General features: G+C 45.2%; 1 protein-coding gene across 9 annotated transcripts in view; it reads right to left on the minus strand.

Moving 5' to 3' along the window:
* Positions 1-19,666, minus strand: part of RALBP1 (ralA binding protein 1) — a 37,510-nt gene extending 17,844 nt beyond the window's left edge. For 7 of the 9 annotated variants that reach the window (XM_078391532.1, XM_072998810.2, XM_078391531.1 and 4 more), the window contains exons 1-4: positions 19,419-19,666; positions 10,889-11,185; positions 8,665-9,123; positions 2,684-3,033 (exon numbers count right to left, since the gene is read on the minus strand). In XM_078391532.1, coding sequence (XP_078247658.1) covers positions 2,684-3,033; positions 8,665-9,123; positions 10,889-11,132 — 1,053 coding nt within the window. In that variant the 5' untranslated portion in view covers positions 11,133-11,185; positions 19,419-19,666. Of the gene's footprint in view, positions 1-2,683; positions 3,034-8,664; positions 9,124-10,888; positions 11,186-11,662; positions 11,742-19,130; positions 19,263-19,418 lie in introns of those variants that run through there. The other 2 variants (XM_020793544.3, XM_072998809.2) reach the window with 2 other exon arrangements.
* Between the last annotated feature and the right edge of the window lie 2,752 nt (positions 19,667-22,418).

A 22,418-nucleotide genomic window follows, 5' to 3' on the forward strand; every position in this document is an offset into this window, starting at 1 on the left:
CTCGTTATCTGCACCTGTGGGTGGATATTCATATACAAATACCCCTATCTCTATCTGTGACATTACTTGTCTCACTGGTACCTCTGAACATTGTAACAACAAAGGATGCCGAAGAGTCTGTAACGGAGCAGGTGTTTAAAATAGTGGAACTGAAAAATTCGCTGTTTTCCACTTTTTTATTTCTCCTTTTAGGATCTGCATTCTCACAACCTGTGGATATCTTCTCTAGTCACAGACACAGTCTGACACAAGGGACAGTATTTCTATACAGGTGTCATAAATGTCATAGCGGAGAACACACACACTTACAGGATATTCCCAGCCCCACTCTCTCTGCTGTTGTGTTCTCCATGTTTTCACTGTGAGGTCTAAAGTGAAGGGCCTACATGTGTGCAGACACACATATTTTCCAGAGCTCTTGCCCATGTGTGAGCCTACACCGAAGCAGAATCCTCTCCAGATATAGCACTAAAACCATGAAGACAAAGATGGACAGAGCCTGGTGCATACCATCTAACTCACAAACCATAGAAAAGCACATATTCAGCTCACTCACATCCATTCTATTTTATGGTTGTAATATTCTCCTCCAACTTTTGCGCATAGAGCATTACCCACTCTCACTTTATGCCATGGGTCTACTGCTTTCAGTGTCAATCTAAGCACTCAAATGTAATGCCTACCACCATTCTAACTGGTTTATCAGCTTCTCTGGTTAAGCAGCATAATGCTAAGAAGAGGAACCCTAAAATATGAATTGAACTAAGAGTTTGCTAAATTAACCATGTAAGCAGATTCAGTACCTGACTAGATAGCTTAGAGAGTTAGGTATCTGGCAGTGGAGTCAGGTTGGAAGTTTAATTCCTCACTGTCAGAAGAACCTGCCTGTGTGGCCCTGAGCAAGCTGCACAGTCCCCGGGATGCTCTGAGAAGAAGAAAATGGTAAACCACTTCTCAATACTCTATCTAGAAAAACCTGAAAATGGTCACCATAAGTCAGAATGGCTTGATGGCACACAAGTATTATATAACTATAAATAAGAACAATCAGCACACCAGGACATTCCAAAAGGTACTTTAGTGATCTGAACTATTTTGAGGTCTTTTGAAATCTTTAAATGGACACTGATTATGCCACTTATATATCTAATTATTCTTATTTTGGAATATTCCAAATATAGATGAAGGCCATTGGATCTGGATAACAAAACGCAAGCAACATGCAGGTTTAGCTGTGACCTTGCTTTTGAATGCTACATCCAGCCCCAAATCACTTCTTGTGCTAAAGACATGTTATCATCCTCCAGTCTAAGTATTTTAAATTCAGATTTCAGTTGGCATGTGAAGAATATACCGAGTATCTAGTGCCAGCTAATGGCTACTTTAATTCTGATCCAGAACTTTAGCTGTGTCTTATCATTTGACTAACAGTGCAAGATTATGCTTTTTTACTTAGAAGTAAGTCCTGTTGTGTTTAAATGGGAGTAATTTCCTAGCATGCATGTCTAGGACAGCAGCCCTCAATTTGCTCCTTCTTATGCATCTTCTTCTTATGGCCAAAGGCTTTTTAAAAAATTAAAATACACAACACAAAACAGTTCTTTGGGCCCAGTCTGAGATACTAAAGATCACAGCCTCCAAAAATGAACATAAAGAAGAGCTGTGTAATTTAGTCCTAGCAGTTAAGGCTGAGCAGTATCTTTATTGGATCACTGAAGAGTTACAAAAATGAAGGGTTCAAACTCTGCAGAACTTTTCACCAAACAAGAATGGGATGAAAGCAGGGATGGAGGTAAATTGTTCAAAAATTGGGCCAGTTATAAAACCCTTGAGTCATGCAGCCACACAGAGTTTAGATTCCACACGAGACAGAGGTAAGAAAGGCTTTTTGTCTGCAGGAGGAGAAGGAACTGCCAGCTGATACTTCTGCTACCTCTGCCTCTTGCAAATTAGAACATTTTGTTTCATCAGCACTCTGTTTGCATGACTCAAGAGCATAACATCTGACCCACTGTTTAAATGATCTGCATTAACCCCATGTTTTGTACCACCTTTGCCTGAGGAAGAGTTCTGCAGAATTTGAAAACTCTTCATACTTTTAACTTTTCAGTGAAGCAGTAAAGATACTGTTCAATATCAGACTTCATTTCTGATATCAAAGTTGGCTAAGACACTATAGAGGCCATTACACAGGATGACTGAAAGGCAAGATAAGTTATATAGAGGAGGTTCAGCTTGGCTACACAGCAAACCTCTAATTCAGAGGACTAATACTCAGTCTCAGTGTGGGAGTGTCTAGCTTGGCTCATTTGTCTGTGTTTCGCGTGGAGTTAAGAGTGCTGCAGATACCTTTCCACAGTACACCAGCTCCCCAAGAGTGCCACCCCAGTCTGGATTCAAATAGCTGAAGCTAGAAGAATATGGGTCCTGCTCTTGATCCCCATACAATTTTACAAGGGTATGGCCCTAATGTTCCTTAGGGTTAGGATTCTTCTTTATCCAAAGAGCTCAGAGCAGCTGCCACATACAGCTTTCAATGGCACTCAGCTTCAGTAAGAGAACCCCAACTTGTGTCCCTAGGCTATGCTCATGATACAGTATGTGAAATAACAAATAAGGTTACTTTGAAAACCTCAATTCAAAAAACACCTTAAACATGTGCTTATTGACACATACAGTATACCTGAACAGTGGGGCTGAGCACAATGGAAATGTTCTGGATATTCATTTTTGTCTCCAGTTCCTTTGCAATTACATGGTCCATGTGCACAATCAGCCAGGAGATCAGAAGGAAGTTACATTCTGGCAGTTCCTTCAGGAGACGCTGACACTCCTGCAATTTCTCCGCCTCCACAGTCTTCCCACATGCATCTTCAAAGCGAGGCATCAGCTCTTTGGTAAGCAAGTTTTCAGGCAGTTCACGCAGATACTGTTTCAACAAGCTGGCAACAGTGTTTGGCTCATACTCCTCAAGGTTTGGGGATTCTTCTCGGTCATATGCTGCTTTTAATTCATCCACCTTGGATTTAATGCCTTCAAAAACATTCAGGAAAAAAATTGTTAAAAAACAAACTCTGAATTTATGGGGGGGAGTCAACGAAATTTACAATACTTCTGTAATATTTTATTGGTTTATTTTTATTGTTGTAATACAGCACCTGCAGGAAAGTCCAAAAATACAGTCAATTGGACTGGTCCATAACAAATAATGGCTAGAAAATTCTGTTCCCATAAGGAACAGTCTTTTGTAAAGCTAATGGCTCTTAACTACCTGTTCTACACCAAGCCACTCTCAAACACTTTAATTACAATAGGGATAGCTTACAAAAATCACTTTCTGCTCCTGTTAAGATTGCTACTTTGCATACAGAGAATAGGGAAAGTGGGGGTGGAGAGAGAGAAGATTTCATAATCCTGCTCATCTGAAAGTTCCAGGACTTCACCGCTATGAGCCCTGGTTCCTCCATAATACTGATTTTACCCTACATTATTAATAAAAGCTATTTTCTATTTGATTGCCAGAATCCAATATACTGGATTCCACTTTTTCCATCAGAATCAGTGCTCAGGAAGAAAGCCCTGATTCTGCCAACAGTGGATGCCAAGTACACCAGTGACTTTCATGGAAGCTTACATATAACAACCAGCTACACAAGGAATGTCTTATTCTCCACAGGTTTGGGGAGGCGCTCCATTCTTTACTAGTCCACCTGGTATAAGGCAAATGTTATGGCAATCTCTCATCTGTGGCCAGCATGGAAATATAGGCTTGTAGTCTTCCAAACAGGTGAAGAAAAATATCTGCAGGCCAGTAAAGGCGGGGACAGGGCAGTATCTTCATGATTTTTACTACCAGAATGATATTCTTATCCAAGCTATTGTGACTATTGCCGGAAAATATTTCAAGACTTCCCTGAATTATCTTTCCAGCCTACATATCATACCGAATTCCATTACATGAACTTGCTCAAACAGTAACACAAACTGACATAAAGAAAACAGAAAAGGAATCTCAAATATCAAAAAGGCCACAAATGGAAACTGAATTACTATTTTTCTGCAAATGATTGTGATAACAACAGCGCCAGAAAAAGTATGATAGCTGTTTTCATAGTTACTTCTCATAGTTATGCAATTTCACATTTAAGGTAACTTCAAAAGATTTACTTCCAGTGCTGGTTTGTCTTTAAACACTGCCTCTGAATTTACATTTCACTTCTCATCACAGCAGTTTGTTTACTGCATTTAGATAGTTTGCATAATGTGTCCCACAGGTGGCATTCGTAATTCAGAACACGCAACAAAATAAGTGACTCAAATCATTGTTATTTTCAAATGGATTGATGTTACACAACTACTGTGACTGCTAATTACATTTGCATTACTATTAGACTTGTCCCCCCCCCAAAGAAAAACCAAGGTAAAATCCTCAAATGCTGCTCAATTCATCTCCTGTGTTTCAAGATACCTATTAAGGAGGAGTTTGCATATAATTTCCCTTTGGAATGGAAGTGTGAGAAGAAAAGGAAGTTCTTTCCCTACCCTGCCACTTGACAAATCAGTACAGTATTTTACTTAGTAACACATTGCACTCCTTCCTACACAATGTCAACAAAAGTACAGTGGTGCCTCGTTTAACGAGTGCCCCGGTTAACGATGAATTCGCATAGCGATGGCAAAAAAGCAATCTCTTTTGCCATCGCTTTGCGATGTTGCCTATGGGGAAAAATCGCTTTGCGATGTTTTCCCCATGGGCCCCATTTTCCCCCAGCTGAGTGGCGGGAGCCTCCAAAGGACCGCTCCCGCCGCTCAGCTGGGGGAAAATGCCGGTGGTAGCCTCGGAAGGACCCTTCCGAAGGGTCGTTCCAAGGCCACCGCCGGGATTCCCCTTCGGAGGGGGCATTTTCCCCTAGCTGAGCGGGAGCCCCGCTGCTCAGCTGGGGGAAAATGCCGGCGGTAGCCTCGGAAGGACCCTTCCGAAGGGTCGTTCCAAGGCCACCGCCGGGATTCCCCTTCGGAGGGGGCATTTTCCCCTGGCTGAGCGGGAGCCCCGCTGCTCAGCTGGGGGAAAATGCCGGCGGTAGCCTCGGAAGGACCCTTCCGAAGGGTCCTTCCGAGGCCACCGCCGGGATTCCCCTTCGGATGCCTAAAAGGCATCTGGACCCCCGCCGCCGCCGCTTGTATCCGCCCCGCGGCCGGCTACCCCCGCCATGGTCAGACTCTCAGGAGTCCGACCATGGATGGGGTAGCCGGCCGCAACGCGGATCCAAGCCGCGGCGGCAGGGGTCCGGATGCCTATCAGGCATCCGGGGCTAGGATCTGCCCCCCGGCCGGTTCCCCTTCCATGGTCGGACTCTCAGGAGTCCGGCCATGAATGGGGTAACCGGCCGGGAGGCGGATCCAAGCCCCACCGCCACCGCCGCCGCTTGGAACCGCCCCCCGGCCGGTTCCCCTTGCATGGTCGGATCCGACCGTGCAAGGGGAACCAGCCGGGGGCCGGATCCAAGCGGCGGCGGCAGCAGTAGGAGCTTGGATTCTCCCCCCGGCCGGTTACCCCATCCATGGCTGGACTCCAGAGAGTCCGACCATGGAAGGGAAAGCCGGCCGGGGGGAGAATCCAAGCAGCGGCGGCGGCGGTAGGAGCTTGGATCCGGCTGGGGGCCGGATCTAAGCTCCTACCGCCGCCGCCGCTGCTTGGATCCGGCCCCCGGCCGGTTCACCTTGCATGGTCTGATCCGACCGTGCAAGGGGAACCGGCCGGGAGCCGGATCCAAGCAGCGGCGGTGGCGGTAGGAGCATGGATCCGGCCCCCCGCCGGTTCCCCTTGCATGGTCAGATCAGACCAAGCAAGGGGAACCGGCCGGGGGCCGGATCAAAGCCCCTACCGCCGCCGCCGCTTGGATTCGCCCCCCGGCCAGTTCCCCTTGCATGGTCAGATCAGACCAAGCAAGGGGAACCGGCCGGGGGCCGGATCCAAGCGGCGGCGGCGGCGGTAGGAGCTTAGATCCGCCCCCCCGGCCGGTTCCCCTTGCTTGGTCAGATCAGACCAAGCAAGGGGATCCGGCCGGGGGCCGGATCCAAGCGGCGGCGGCAGGAGCTTTGATCCGGCCCCCAGCCGGTTCCCCTTGCATGGTCAGATCAGACCAAGCAAGGGGAACCGGCCGGGGGCCGGATCAAAGCCCCTACCGCCGCCGCCGCTTGGATTCGCCCCCCCCGGCCGGTTCCCCTTGCTTGGTCAGATCAGACCAAGCAAGGGGAACCGGCCGGGGGCCGGATCCAAGCGGCGGCGGCGGTAGGAGCTTTGATCCGGCCCCCAGCCGGTTCCCCTTGCATGGTCAGATCAGACCAAGCAAGGGGAACCGGCCGGGGGCCGGATCCAAGCGGCGGCGGCGGTAGGAGCTTAGATCCGGCCCCCAGCCGGTTCCCCTTGCATGGTCGGATCAGACCATGCAAGGGGAACCGGCCGGGGGCTGGATCCAAGCGGCGGCGGGGGCAGGGGGGTTCCGAATGGCTTCCAGTGCTTCGCCTGGAAGTCATTCGGACACCCCCTACCCTGTCCCCGCTGCCGCTGAGAGCCTTCCAAGCTCTCAAAGGGCTTTCTCCAATGTGTGGTGGGGAAGCCCTTTGAGAGCTCGGAAGGCAAATGTCGGCGGTCGGCGGTGGCTTTGGGATCCATCCAAAGCCACCGCCGACTGCCGATATTTTCCCCCAGCTGAGCGGCGGGGCTTTGAAGCTCCCGCCACTCAGCTGGGGGAAAATGCCTGCGGTGGCCTCGGAAGGACCCTTCCGAAGGGTCCTTCCGAGGCCACCGCTGGGATTCCCCTTCCCCGCGGCCGGCTTCCCCGGCCATGGTCGGACTCTCAGGAGTCCGACCATGCATGGGGTAGCCTGCCGCGGGTCGGATCCAAGCCGCGGGGAGAGGGTGGGGGGATCCGGATGGATCCCACCACCCTCCCCCCGCGGCCTGAGGAGGGTGGGAGGCATGGCCGGACTCCTCGCCAGGCACCGCGGCTCCGATCCGATCTGAGCCGCGGTGCCTGCCAAGGAGTCCGGCCATGCCTCCCACCCTTCTCAAGCCGAAGGAGGTGGGGGCGGCGGCGGTAGGCATAGCTGGACTCCTCGGCAGGCACTGCGGCTCAGATCGGATCGGAGCCGCGGTGCCTGGCGAGGAGTCCAGCCATGCCTCCCCCTTCTCAAGCTGCAGGAGGTGGGGGGGTGGGAGGCATGGCCGGACTCCTTGGCAGGCACCGCGGCTCAGATCGGATCGGAGCCGCGGTGCCTGCCGAGGAGTCCGGCCATGCCTCCCACCCTTCTCAAGCCGCAGGAGGTGGGGGTGGGAGGCATGGCCGGACTCCTTGGCAGGCACCGCGGCTCAGATCGGATCTGAGCCGCGGTGCCTGCCGAGGAGTCCGGCTATGCCTCCCACCCCCCCACCTCCTGCGGCTTGAGAAGGGTGGGAGGCATGGCCGGACTCCTCGGCAGGCACCGCGGCTCGGATCGGATCCGAGCCGCGGTGCCTGCCAAGGAGTCCGGCTATGCCTCCCACCCACCACCCACCTCCTGCGGCTTGAGAAGGGTGGGAGGCATGGCCGACTGTGCTTGCAGCACCGGGCACCTCTTCCGCTGCTGCAAGCACAGTCAGGGCAGCCCTTTGGGAGAAGCCAGGTGGTGGGGGAGAAGGCAGGAGCCGATGCCGTCTTCCCCCCCTCCCCCGAGGCTTCTCCCAAAGGGCTGCACCCGATAGTGGGGGAGAAAACCGGATAATCCGTTCCTATTGGAACGGATTATCTGGTTTTCAATGCATCTCCATAGGAAAACACGTTTCACTTAACGATGTTTTCCCATAGCGATGTTTTTTTTGGAACCAATTAACCTCGCTATGCGAGGCACCACTGTATAAAGCAAATAACAGCATGAATAAGAACTTCATGTGCAACATTTCTAGTTACACAGATATAATTACAGTCTTCAAACTACATATACCAACAGTTATATTGAGGTCTACAGCAAGTGTTTAAGGAATGTATCTGGAAAGTTGTATCTGTCAAGACTGATCTACCGTATCTTGTTTTTAACTCCTGTGCTTGGTAACCACTTGGCTAACTGCTGAAGAAAATATCTAGAAATCAACAGGGTTACTTGAGGGAAGCAAAACCTGAGAAAATACTTTCTGCCCTCAGCTGGAAGAAACTGAGGACAGTACCCAATGGATGTCGAACGGATTGCAAGATTTTGCCCATGGATTTTCCCACAACGTCCTGATTGTCACTGTAAGAACTGAAGATCATTCTACTGAAACAGAGGTCACACAAGAAGTACTAGATGCCTCCTTGAGCAAGGACTGAAAGAGGCCAACTGATGGCACAAGGAGCATTGTACAAGTGAGAGGGGCAATGAGGATTTGGCCGGGATTTGCCGAATTAACATTAAATAGTTCGACTAACTAGGGTGAATTAATGGGGCTTTTGCCAGCTGTCCTCACATGTCAGCACTCCTTCCAGTCTCAAATTTAAAGCTAGCTAACAGTAAAACTAAACATGTTTGTCTTTAGGAAACTGCAAACATTTATAAAATCAGGTGAAGTGTTCAGAAAGCAGAGACTTCAATCACGTCATTTTGTTTAAAGGACCGGAGACAAAGCACAAGAAATTTTTCTTCAAGTACCTGAAACTCTGTAGATGCCTTCACATTTCATGCCATATTTTTCTACGTAATCTATACATTCCCGGAAAACTGCTGGCAGGCGGATGCCATCATACAACATGGTCCTTTCTGCTGCATCTGCCAGTGGGATTCCAAATACAGGTCGATGGTGGGGAACGTCCACCTGGGGAACTTCGGTTTCTTGAGCTGGCTTCTTCTTTTTCTTTTTCTCCTTCCACTGTTTGACAACATCTGCTGCTGTCAAGTCTTTCGATTTTTTCTCTTTATGCTTGTCCTCCTTATGTTTGTCCTCTTTATGCTTTTCATCTTTGGGTTTTTCCTTAATCTTAAAATCCTTTTCCTTCTTTTTGGAGAAACTTGGCTTCTTGAAAACATGAATCCCCTTTGAACGCTTTAATTTGGAGGGACTTTCAGCTTCATCCCCAGAGCTGTCTTCTTGGAAAGCTGCATAACCTTCCGCTGTTCAGAGATTTAAAAAAGGCAAACATTACACATTCTGCTCAGAAATAATGTGGTATTTATTAACATGTGTTTTTAATGTTCTGCAGAAGTAAGCAGCACAAATAATTGAAGTTGATTCTGGTGTATTTCTTCTTCGCAGAAGACTCTGCATGAATGAAAATTATGATGGTATTTATACATATTTTTCAGGAGTCGTTTAAAACCAGGATTACATTGTTATCTGCTGACCTCTACTACATTTTCCCGAAAATACGACAGGGTCTTATATTAATTTTTGCTCCAAAAAAAGGCATTAGGGCTTATTTTCAGGGGATGTTTTACTTTTTTTTACATTCAACAATCTACATGTATTCAAACACAGTTGTGTCATCTTCTTCTGGTTGCTGCACAATTGTGGAGGGTGGGGTTTCACTTAACTGGGACTTATTTTGGGGGTAGGGCTTATATTACAAGGATCCTGAAAAATCATCCTAGGGCTTATTTTCAGGTTAGGTCTTATTTTGGGGAAAACTGGGTATATGCAGATCCTTACTGCAATATGTAATTGTAGAAGGGGCAGCTGTGTTAGTCTGTGGAAGCAGACTAACCTAGAATTACTGCATTATATAACTTAAATAATTTACAATTTGCTATGCATCCTTAACATTATTTCTCCAAAGGAAGTCTCAATGGGTTCAACTACTTTATTCCATGACATATATGTACAGAATTGCAGCTTTTAATGTTTCCCATTGCTGCCTCAACATAAAGGAAAATGATGCATTGAAACCAACACAGAATTGGTGATACATAAAAATAGCACAAATGAGCTTATCTTGAGAAAAGCAGTATCACAGCATGTAATTATTATAAATTATATTATTTCTCAGCTCCAGCTGATCCCAGGGAAAGGCTGTCGAAAAAGGTCTCAATGCCTGGGATTAGCATTTCAAATGACTGTGACCTAGAATCAGTATATTTGAAAGCAGACTTTTAAAAATCAACCTGTGAAAAGCACAAAGGCACAGTCCCATTCCTGACCTCATTAATGCCAAGAAAAGCTTTGCTGTTTTCCAAACAAAATTACTTAATTGACCACTCTTTTAAAAAGAGCAACAACTAGATATCCCAGAATTTGAATGTATTGGGGCACTTAGGTACACCTCTGAAATACACAAGCGTACTTTTGAACTCCTTAGACAAAGATGTGCTAACCATTCTGATACATCATCAGGTACTTGTGCTTATTTGGAATTCTGCAAACTGAATATGCGGTTGTAATTCCACAGTCACAAGGAAACACTCCTTTCAGTGCAAGTTATCAGGTACTTTTAGCCTCTGAAATACCTGCACAGGAGTGTAACAACCTCTTCCACACCTAGCCCTGCCTATCCTACAGGCAAGAACAGGAACATGTTTAAAAAAACAACCACACCTAACATTAATTGCAGCACCTGTGTCAAGATATAAGGAAAGGCTCAGAGGTGAATTTACATACAATATTTAGTGCTTACTCACCTAAGATTGCTGGAGAGTACATTTGACTGACAAATGATGAGAAATTCTGTAACATTTATTTTACTTGTACTTTAAAGAAAAGATGTTCATACTAAAAACATCAATAGTGTTGCTGCCATGTAAACTGACAGGCAATCAAGAACCAATAAATATAAAGAACATGTCACACACCCACACAGAGTCATAGAGCCATGGGGTTATGAAAAACAAACATATAGTTTTAAAAAAACGACACTAATAAAACAGATTTTTAAAAGCTACTTACTCCTTTTCTCTTTTTTCTTAAATTTTCGGTTTTTCTTCCCATGTTCTTTCTCATCATCAGACACTATATCTGGAGGTTCAAGAAGGCTGTCATGAGGTGGTGAAGGTTCGCCTGTCCTGTACAAGCCTGGAAACTTTGTTGGGCTGATCTCTTCAGAGCTTGGGGTCCGGGCAAGACTCCCACCATGCTCCACCCTGCGGTGTTCACTGGGGCTACTGGTAGGAGGCAGGAAGCACTCAGTCATGCTTACTCTCTGGCAGTACAGCAGAACAAGATCCTGTTACCTATCTATCATGCCTGCAACAAGAAGAGTACAGAGTGTGACTGCAAAGTGTTCTGCAACATGAGCAAATACTTTCAGTAATAAGCTATGTGTACTGAATTTTGTTTTGCAAACAAAGGAATAGCCTGGAGTTTTTTTCTTCCTACCATTTCGCCAGTATCTGTGACTGGCATCTTCAGAGGACAGGAGCTGGAATTCCAGAACACAGATAGAATTCTAGCGCCTGTCTTCTGAAGATGCCCGCCATAGACTGATGAAACATTAGGAAGAAAAACCTCCAGAACACAGCCAAATAGCCCGAAAAACCCACAACAACTATTGGATCCCAGCGGTGAGAGCCTTTGAGAACACAAAAGAATAGCCACTACTGATAACATCTCCATTTGACTACATGTAATGTAACTGCATCCATTTTTGTTTGCAAAATAGATTAATGCAGCTTTCTATAACTTCCTAAAAGAAAAAAAATCAAACACTGTTACACAACACACCTTGTTGTCCATTTTCTTGAAGAGACAGAAAAGATACAATATCCGGTTCTTTGCACCATTTTGTTCCCCTGTCCCATGTCTGCAAACAAGAATCATCTTCTGTTAAAAGTCATAAAGATGACAATAGTGATGATAATGATAATACAAGGAGACAGAAGGGGTACACTTTGTTGTGAGATATGAGCACAATAGATATTCTGCTGGATAACATATTCGATCATGTATCTGTCAATAATCTGAAACACTGGAGTTCACAGGCTTCATCCAATACCCAGGTTGGGCATTAACCATTTTTTTGTTAGACTGCAACGCTGGGTATGAGTTGCATTTTTTACTACCATTTACAGTATTTAGTATATCAATTAGGAGATGGGTGGCCACTCCAGGCAGGGAGAGAGAGGATGAATCTCCCTGCACGGCTGCCAAGTAGACAGCCAAACGGGAAGGAAGTGGCAGTCTGGGTGCAATTGGAAGGATGAGTGGGGCTGCAGCTGCAGCAAGAAACATGAGTGGACGGTCTGGCCCTGGGGGCCGGACCCATGTTAAGTCCAGCTGCACAAGTACATTCATATGTGAATACCAATACCCCCATCTCTAATATCAATAGCTAGATATGTGTGAGAAAGCATTTTACAGCCATCTGTTCATAAAATTAACTTAATTAAATATCTGCCAGACAGTTTAATCCACAGAAAATGCCCAGATTATTCAGTTATTGACTATTTCACTATAGCTAACCAAATGCTTTTACAAAAGGATATAGACTGACACCCCTGGTAAAACTGACAGTGAATTGTGTTGCAGGTATTTGCATCAAGCAAATTCCAAACCGTATAAAGGTGACTATTCGTTATGTCAGTGTTTGGTTGGGGGTGGATGAGTTAAAAGCACTTCTGAGTATTAGCTTTGGCAATTAGCAACCTTATGCCCCTAAAAACAGTGTGCATATTTTTTTCTTGTAATATTATCTACTTATTCAGGTTTTACTATCAGACAGAAAGGTCTAGATACAGATTTCTCATTCCATAAAGATACTTTAGGTTCACCAGGAAAACAAACTGGTGAAGTTTATCCATTTTCAGTAGGTACTTTAGGGAGGAATGAAAGAAAAAAATAAAAAGATAGAATGCCAGGCACTAACTGGGAAGTTAGAGCAGCAGATATTACTCAAAATATATTTCTGCACAGTCAGTAGGGTCCTGCTTTGGAATGCCCTTCACAAAGAAGACTGCCTAGCGCTTCTCAATTTTAGTCTTTTATCATTTTTATTGCTAATTTAAAAATACTTATTACATAGTTTTGTTATTGCAAACAAACTGAATAGAGAAGTGTATACAACTGTTTTAAGTAAAGGTATAAAATACTACTATCACCTTATTATCAGATCTTCTACAACTGCATAGCAAATGTATCACCTTATCACACAAGACAGATGTGTTCTGCTAATACAAGTGGATCAGACTTCAAGACAGAAATATTTATCCTGCAGTATCAACTAGAAGTCAAAATCTAAGGTCTGTGTGAATGTCCTGTGCAGGCTCTTAACATATACTCTGTATGCCTTTTCAAATATTGTGGAGCAGTCTTCACTGAAAGCAAGGTACAAATGCTGGTAAATATATCAAGGTAACACTACATAATCACAACACAAATAATATCAGACTAAAATAAAGTTAGCACAGCTAACACCAACTTTGATAATCTGAGTCTGAGACTTTCAGTTCTACAAGCAATAAAATGTTATTCAACAATTTCTACAGGGGAATCTGAAAATTTAAATTCAATGAAAGTGTTCAGACAAAATCCCTGAATCTTTCAAACAGGTCTGCTAAAAATTCAGAGATCATAGGCAATTTGAGCAGCTCTTCCAATCTTCAAAGTCTTCTTTGCCACATTGTGGAACTGGCTCTACCTTCTGGATACAAGCCCCTGTCACATCCTCTGCTCCTCTCTGCCAATTCAGAGGTGACACAAATACATACCTGGGAGGAGAAGAGTGCCTAACAAGCAGGATGCTAGTTTTGATGAATGCCTTTACAGTTTGGAGTTGCAGAATCTCAAAACTGTTTTTAGGCCCAATCCATAAACCTTATTGTGGAAGCTCTTGTCCAAACATAACAACTATCACAGCAATTCCCTTATGAATCATTCACCCTATTGTTAACAAAGTCTTACAAAGCCTCTGCAATGACATTTCGTAGACAAGATGAGGGTCAAACCACAAGGGATTCACAGATACAAAGGTCTAATATGCATTCCCCTCAAATTTAACAGTTTACTGGGATGACTTAAGACTGGAGAAGCCTCACCAAGGAAAATACTCTCTCAACCAGCACCACTGCTCAGATCAAATCACCAGGCCCCTTCAAACTTCTTCAAAATATACAACAACTTGGGAATCCATTCCAGCAATATCCAGATACAGTTAGGTCCTGCTAACTACTAAGTTATAATTTATTAGGAAGCTCCAACTTAGAGCTAAACCTTACTGGAGGTGTTTGAATCAGGTATACAGTGGGGTCTTGAGTTACGAACGGCCTGAGGTACGAACTTTTTGAGTTACGTACTTCTCCGTCCGCAAAAATCCATTTTGACTTGCGGATGGAGAATTGAGGTACGAACCCAAAAGTTTTTTAAAAAAGCGGGAAAGCACCTGGAGCCGGGTGGCGAGAGGCGGCGGCGCTGCTCCTGCTCCGGGATTGGGGCACCTCGGGGCTTTCCGGCCACCAGAATTCCAGCCCGGCCAGGGCCTCTGCCTGTCCTGGGTGGGCCCCGCTGAGCCAAGCTCCGGCGGCGGTGGCAAAAGGCAGCGGTGAGGACGGCGGAGGAGCCTCCGAGTGCCCCGGTGAGCCCGTGCAGGAGCGCGGGAGCAAGTTGCGGAGTGGCACTGTCGCTGGGAGGGCTCCGCGCCGGGAAACTAGGCGGGCGCGGGCAGCGGGTGATGGAAACAGGGGAGGAGAGCGAGGAGGGCGAGTGCGGTGCGGTTGGGTGGGCGATGGCTGCCTGAATGAAGGGAAGCCGGCTGGGGCTGTAAACGGAGGCCGGGCGGGGAGGGAGGGAGCGCCACGGGGAGCCTTGATGGCCGGGCACCGTGTGCTGCTGCTGCTCCCATCTCCACCCGGCCCATTCCCCCGGAGCTCGGAGGAAATGGCTGGGCTGCCTGTTTCATCTTCCTGGGATTACCTATGAAGAAAAAAGAAAGAAACAAAATATCCCCCTCTAGTGGCAGAAGGTGGAACAGCAGCTTCCCATTACTTTCTATGCACGGTACAGAGCAGATACGGATTACAATGGTTTTCAATGCATTCCTATGGGAATGTAGATTTTGACCTGCGAACTTTTTGACTTGCGAACCACCTTCCAATACGGATTAAGTTCGCAAGTCAAGACCCCACTGTAATAGGCTCTTATCACACTCCATGTGTAAGCTGTCTAAGCAATAATTGGAATGTCGGTATTATCATCAACCATTTTGTGAATACTTTGTTAATAATATAATTGTTGCTGTTTCCCTGTTTCCCCAAAAATAAGACCTAACTAAAAATAAGACCCATTATGATTTTGCAGGATGCTCATAATATAAGCCCTTCCCCAAAAATAAGACCCAGTTAAGTGAAACCCTGCCCTCCACCATTGTGCAGCAACCAGAAGGGTAGTACTTCCCGCAGTACTTCCTTATTCTCTGACCTCAGTGTTTATAACTCCATCCCCAATCATTTATTCTGCATACAACTAGAAATCAGAATAACATTTTATGCATTTGATGAAATAGGTTAATGCCTACAATACCTTATTAATGTAATAAGTCTGTTTTAATGTATAACAAGACTCTTATTTTCAGTGAAACTATCTTAACATGGGTACCTTTTGGGGAAATGCATGGATATTTTCTTTATTGAAATAAACAGGCCCTAAAAGTGTATCCCCTCCCCTTGGATGCACACCTTAAAATGGTGAGAGGATTGTATGTACAGTACCAGGAAAACTAAGATCAATACCATCAGGAGGCTAAACTCCATTACAAGTCTACACATAAGGCCACTTATGATGCAAAGAAAAAAAAGAAGCGGATAACTTACAGGGGAATGTCCAATAAAAGAGTTGACTGAAAATATGGGATAATTGAAAATAGCCAATTTGGTTTAAAGGATTGATCCCAGTAACTGCTCTAACATTCCAAAAGAAGTCCAACCAAAGCGGCAGCAAAAAGGAACTGTGGAGACTTTTGGAGGGCAGAGCATGTGCTCCACGGGGGAACGTCCTACTAATCACATGTCTTTAAGCTCTAGAAACCTCCGAGATGTCCTGCACAAGTGCAGAACAACCCATTTGTGTGCATTCACAGAGGCCATGAAGAAGAATCTAAAAGTTTTTATGCAAGGCTTCAGGAGGAAACTGCTCATGCATCAAAATAGATGTACTGATAACCACAAGTGATTTGAAAGCAAGGACTGGGGGGGAGGCAGAAACAAACATAATTGAAGAATTTGGCCAAAGAGTTAAAAATAATGGAGGAAAGCAACCTACAGAATTCCGTGATGCGAGAAATCTGTTTACTGCAAATGCCTGCTTCAAGCAACCAAACTAATCAATGTACAGAGGAGCATTACTAATAACCAATAAAGGAAAAGATGGAGAAGCTTTATCTATCTTCACCACAAAACCCAAAACCAACAGCAGACCAGCATACACACCTTAAACTGTTAATATCAATATTTTGAATAAAGCTGAAGTACATTGTGCAAGCTGTACTGGTCTAAAATTGTGCTTAAAATATTTTTAGCACAGCATTGTGCATATGTCCTACCTGTCTCTGTTATTCAGTTATTATCAGCCTGATCAGCTTTCTATTATTCGTCTCTGTTTCACACTCTATGCCAGAGAGGCAAAGGATTCTTAAAAGCAGGAAAGTACATAAATATGGGCTTGTTGGGAGATTATGGCCAATATTCCAGCAAATGTCTTCACCTCCAAGTAGCTATCCATAACATATATTTGCATGTGTACAGAGAGTTCCAGAAAAATATCTACTTCTGCTTCATTGACTATGCAAAAGCCTTTGACTGTGTGGACCACAGCAAACTATGGCAAGTCCTTAAAGAAATGGGAGTGCCTGACCACCTTGTCTATCTCCTGAGAAACCTATATGTAGGACAGGAAGCAACAGTTAGAACTGGATATGAAACAACTGATTGGTTCAAAATTGGGAAAGGAGTACAACAAGGCTGTATATTGTCCCCCTCCTTATTCAACATATGCAGAATACATCATGCGGAAGGCTGGACTGGAGGAATCCCAAGCTGGAATTAATATTGCTGGAAGAAATATCAACAACCTCCGATATGCAGATGACACCACTCTGATGGCAGAAAGTGAGGAGGAATTAAAGAACCTTGTAATGAGGGTGAAAGAGGAGAGTGCAAAAAACGGTCTGAAACTCAACATCTCAGCATCTTAAAAAGCAGAGACATCACCTTGCCAACAAAAGTCCGAATAGTCAAAGCTATGGTTTTTCCTGTCGTGATGTATGGAAGTGAGAGCTGGACCATAAAGAAAGCAGACCGCCGAAGAATTGATGCCTTTGAATTGTGGTGCTGGAGGAGACTCTTGAGAATCCCCTGGACTGCAAGGAGAACAAACCTATCAGTTCTAAAGGAAATCAACCCTGAGTGCTCACTGGAAGGACAGATCCTGAAGCTGAAGCTCCAGTACTTTGGCCATCTAATGAGAAGAAAAGACTCCCTGGAAAAGACCCTGATGTTGGGAAAGTGTGATGGCAAGAGGAGAAGGGGACGACCGAGGATGAGATGGCTGGACAGTGTCTGCAAAGCAACCAACATGAATTTGACCCAACTCCGGGAGGCAGTAGAACAGTGGTTCTTAACGTGGGCGATAATGCCCCCCAGGGGGCGATTTCATTTTTCAGGGGGGCGGTAGAACAAAAAGGGGCGGCGTGGGGGCGCTGGAGCAGAAGGGGGGCGGTAGGGGGCGCTGGAGGAAGCCAAACCTGTGAAGATGGCTGCAGCCTTTTCGCAATGTGCATGAATATATATTTTCCTCCAATCTTAATTTAGTTTCAGAGTTTTCATCTTGAAATTTTTAGTTCCTGCATTGCGTTTTTTTTATGCCCTTTTTATATTTCTTTTTGCATCTTAAAATTCGCTTGCAACTAAATCATTAAGTGTTACTTTTTGGGGGCATTTCATTTTCTTGGAATTGAATTTTGTTTTCAGGGGTCATTGGATTTAAGTGTCTTAAATAAATAAATAAATAAATAAATAAATAAATAAATAAATAAATAAATAAATATATAAATAAATAAATATCATCACCGCGGGGAGGGGGGGCGATGATAACTTCCTCAATGGCTCAAGGGGGCGTTTCTTTCAAAAAGGTTAAGAACCACTGCAGTAGAAGATAGGAGGGCCTGGCGTGCTCTGGTCCATGGGGTCAAGAAGAGTCGGACACGACTAAACGACGACGACACATGTAAAGGCATAAATATATCCTTTTCCTCTGTATGCATCCAGTGTGGTACACAGATGATGTTCAATGGCTCTCCTCAACATTTCATAAGAGCAGCAGATGTCAACAGACAAATATATAAGCATAGTTAAGGAATTCTTCAGATGTTGCTAAAAAGGGGTTACATTTGTTTTTGAACATGTGTATAACTATCTGAAATGGTGCACAAAGAAGACTACAACACTGAATGACACAATTAAAAAAACAGCATTTTAGAACATTTCTAATCAAAGAACTTGCCACTACAATCTTCTAAGTAACTCCAGTTCTGGTATTTCTTCACTTGCATTCACTCAGGTTATCTTGTAGTAACATCCAAACCAGCTTTCATTAACCATCATCATCATCTTAGAACTGCAGAGCTGGAAGGGACCCTATGGATCACTGAGTCCAGTCCCTGACAAGGAGGCATCATGATTCTTTAGGAATCCTGCTATATTTCCAAAATGGCCTACCTATCAGTTAAGACTGAACTTCTATCTTACTAGATAATACAAAAGGCAATAGGCTAACAAAATTGATTGGCTAGAGTAAAAAAAAAACAACTCTAGAAGCACATATACTGTACTCAAAGGTGCTCATTCCCCAGTTATACGCGTATACAAGTTTGCTGGCTGAATCTTTTCAATAAACAGGAACAACTTAAAACATAACAACATTAAGAAAAGACTAGCAAAAAGGCTCACGCAGTCTACCATTCTGTTTAAAGACTGCCTAACCAGTTACTCTGACTATGTGGTAGTGGCCCATGAGGCATGTCGTCCCCATTCTAGTTCCTTTCCAGGGCCAGCCCTGTCATTAGGCAAGGTGAGCAAACTACTTCAGGCAACAGATTGGAGTGCCCGCTCCCCAAGGGCAGCAAACGTTTTGCTATTGCATTTATTTAGCCAGCATGTTCAACCCCGCGGGCTCACGCTGCCAAGAGACACCGGTAAGAACAAACCTGAAGGAGGGATGGAGCAATGAGGGGAGCACGGGTGGGGGAAGGGGAGGAGGGGAAAACAGGCCAAGCTCTCCCGGCCGAACCTCAAGGATACCCAATACCCCCTCACGGCGCTAGAGGGCGCCGCACATCCCTGCGCGCGTGCGCAACGCAGACCGCGCCCGAGGAATACCCGTCCCCACAGCGTTACCTGAAGGGGCGGCTACACTCCCTCTTTTAACCCCACTGCTGGGCGTGAAGCTCCCGTGGAAGAGAAACAAAAGCACACAAGGGACAATTAGGACTAACCTGAGGAAGTGGATGATGGTTCGTATCGCTCTCAGGAGGGTTACACTAAGCTCGCCTCCTCCTAGGCGTCATTCGGGCCCCACTTTATGCCCCATGCCGCCTCCGCCGCCTTTTGACAAGGTCGGGTACGCGGAACGGGCGGAGGCGATTTCGAGGCGCATGCGCGAACGGCGTTTTCCTCCTCGACTTTCCCTCTCCCGTGTTTCGTGCAGTCCTTTGGCGGCCGAGGGCAGAGGCCGGAATTAGGCAGCGCACGCGCATGACGCACAGGGAGGGGCCGTCATAGTGACCGAAGGAGCAACCTTCCCAGGCAAGGCAGAGGGTGGATAGGCGTTTGCGCGTGCGTATTAGAGTCTTCCCGTCTCCTTACATAATAGGTGAGAGGTCCCGCCCGTGTTGCATTTTGGGAAATGTAGTTTAGGTGAGATGAGTGAGGCGAGAAGCAGTTGTCAGCAGATGCAACAGATACGCAAGATCAACGGCGTGGAAATTTGTGTTCGTGGTAGCTTATAGACTCCTCGAGCATAAGTGTGTGTGTGAGAGAGAGAAAGAGAGAGAGAGATGGAGGGAAAGAAAAGTGCCAGTAGCACAGTTCTTGTATAGTTTTTAGCCAGGGGAATAAAACCTCTACATAACTCAGAGAGTTGGGATTGGCTTTGGAAAGTGTTCGGAAACTTTAGTGAATCCAAAATGCTTCAGCTAGAACGGGCTGGTTACAGGGATCACATAATCCCTCTATTACAGCAGCTACACTGGCTGCTGATTCATTTTCCGGCACAATTCGAAGTGCTGGTCTTAACCTGTAAAGCCCTAAAAGGCTTTGGTCCAAGCTATCTAAAAAAACGCATCTCCCTTTGTGAGCTTGCCCAAGCATTAAGATCATCAGGAGAGGCCTTTATCCGAGTCTCACCACCTTCACAGGTGCACTTGGTGGGGAAATGGGAGACGGCTTTCTCTGGCACTACTCCTAGACTTTGGGACTCCCTCCCACTGGAGGCCAGGCTGGCCCCATCTTTGCTGTTCTTCCACCAATAGGCAATAGGCTTTTAAGTGGAATGTTGTGCCTTCTTGCTTTTAATTCATTTTTGGTGTTAATTTTGTTTGCCATTTTAAAGTGTGGTATTTTATTCTTTTAAAATATTTGTATATGTACTGCTTTTTAGCTTTCCAATATTGTTTTTTAATGATGTAAGCCACCTTGGGTCCTATTTAAGGAGAAACATGAGGTAAAAATATTTTAAATAAATAAAAATAAAAGTGTCTGTCACTCCACTGCTGCAATAAGGTATAAAGCAAATTTGCTTATTGAGAATAAACTCCTCAATAAACATACATAAATATTGCCCTTGAACAAGATTTGAGACAAGAGTGGCAGAGATGCAGACACCTTGAAGGAAGGAGTTGAATCTGACCTCGTCTAATAGTGCAGTCCTTAATTTCTGAATGCAAGTGCTTATTATGACAATCCCTGTGGTCTGGCCCCAAGGAGGGTCCATAAACAAAGGCAAGTATGTTGACTGATACATAATATCAATTAAAGAGTTTCAGCAGTTTTCATCTTTGCCAGAGGTTTTTTGTAAAGTTAATTCATTTTAGTGGCCTCTTTAGTACAGTGGACCCTCAACTTAAAGACGGCTCCACTTACAGACTTTTCGAGTTACAGACTTCTCGGGCCACAAAATTTAGGTTTGACTTGCAGCTGGAGAATCGACTTACAGACCAGAAAAAAAACGGAACAAAAACGGTCGGTTACGGATTAATCAGTTTTCAATGCATTGCAGGTCAATAGAGCCTCGACCTACAGACTTTTCGGCCTGCAGCCACCGTTCGGATTAATTCCGTAAATCGAGGGTCCACTGTACCAAGCAACTGCAAGATGCTTTCAGTGACATAAGAAACAGCTTTCTTTCTTTCTCTCTCTCTTTCTCTCTTTCTTTCTTTCTTTCTTTCTTTCTTTCTTTGTATCAGAATCACCACAGTACAATTAATGGGATGCAATATAAAATTAAGAAATAGCCTAGATAAAAAACACATAATATAAGCTGGTTTACAAAATAAAATTACTGTATAAAGCTAGATGAGTTTTTGCCCAGTAACAGGCAGCAACAAGGGCATTTGGGACACCTAACACCAAATATTCCATGATACATGTTGAGGGGCACAGAGTACGCAGGCATAGGTGTAACTTTCCATGGGGTCATGAAAGGAGACACACACACATAGACCTCAAGAATGTGACTACCTTTGGATATCTCCTGAGTGACAATTGCATTAGCTGATCCTTCCACTCTAGGAGCACCAGCATAAGTCCATTCACTGTATGAACATTGGGAACAGCTTACAACAATATATTGCTTGAGAAATCCATTCCCCTACCACAACTGCTATGAAGATTTAAACTAAGCTCAGAAGACACTGTCCCATCACCTCCTGGCAAATAGAAAGGGAAGATATGGAGGCAGTGACAGGTTTTACTTTCTTGGGCTCCATGATCACTGCAGATGGTGAAAGCAGCAACAAAATTAAAAGATTCCTGCTTCTTGGGAGAAAAGTGATGACAAACCCAGACAGCCTCTTAAAAAGCAGATACATCACCTTGTCAACAAAAGTCCGCATAGTCAAAGCTATGGTTTTCCCAGTAACGATGTATGGAAGTGAGAGCTGGACCATAAAGAAGACAGACTGCTGAAGAATTGATGCTTTTGAATTGTGGTGCTGGAGGAGGCTCTTGAGAGTCCCCTGGACTGCAAGGAGATCAAACCTATCCATTCTGAAGGAAATCAACCCCGAGTGCTCGCTGGAAGATTCTGAAGCTGAGGCTCCAATACTTTGGCCATCTCGTGAGAAGAGAAGACTCCCTGGAAAAACCCCTGATGTTAGGAAAGTGTGAAGAGGAAAAGGGGACGACAGAGGACAAGATGGTTGGACCATGTCATCAAAGCTACCAACATGAATTTGGCCAACTCTGGGAGGCAGTAGAAGACAGGAGGGTCTGGCGCT

This window comes from Pogona vitticeps, chromosome 4 (genome assembly GCF_051106095.1).
Source record: "Pogona vitticeps strain Pit_001003342236 chromosome 4, PviZW2.1, whole genome shotgun sequence".
Taxonomy (NCBI): Eukaryota; Metazoa; Chordata; class Lepidosauria; order Squamata; family Agamidae; genus Pogona; species Pogona vitticeps.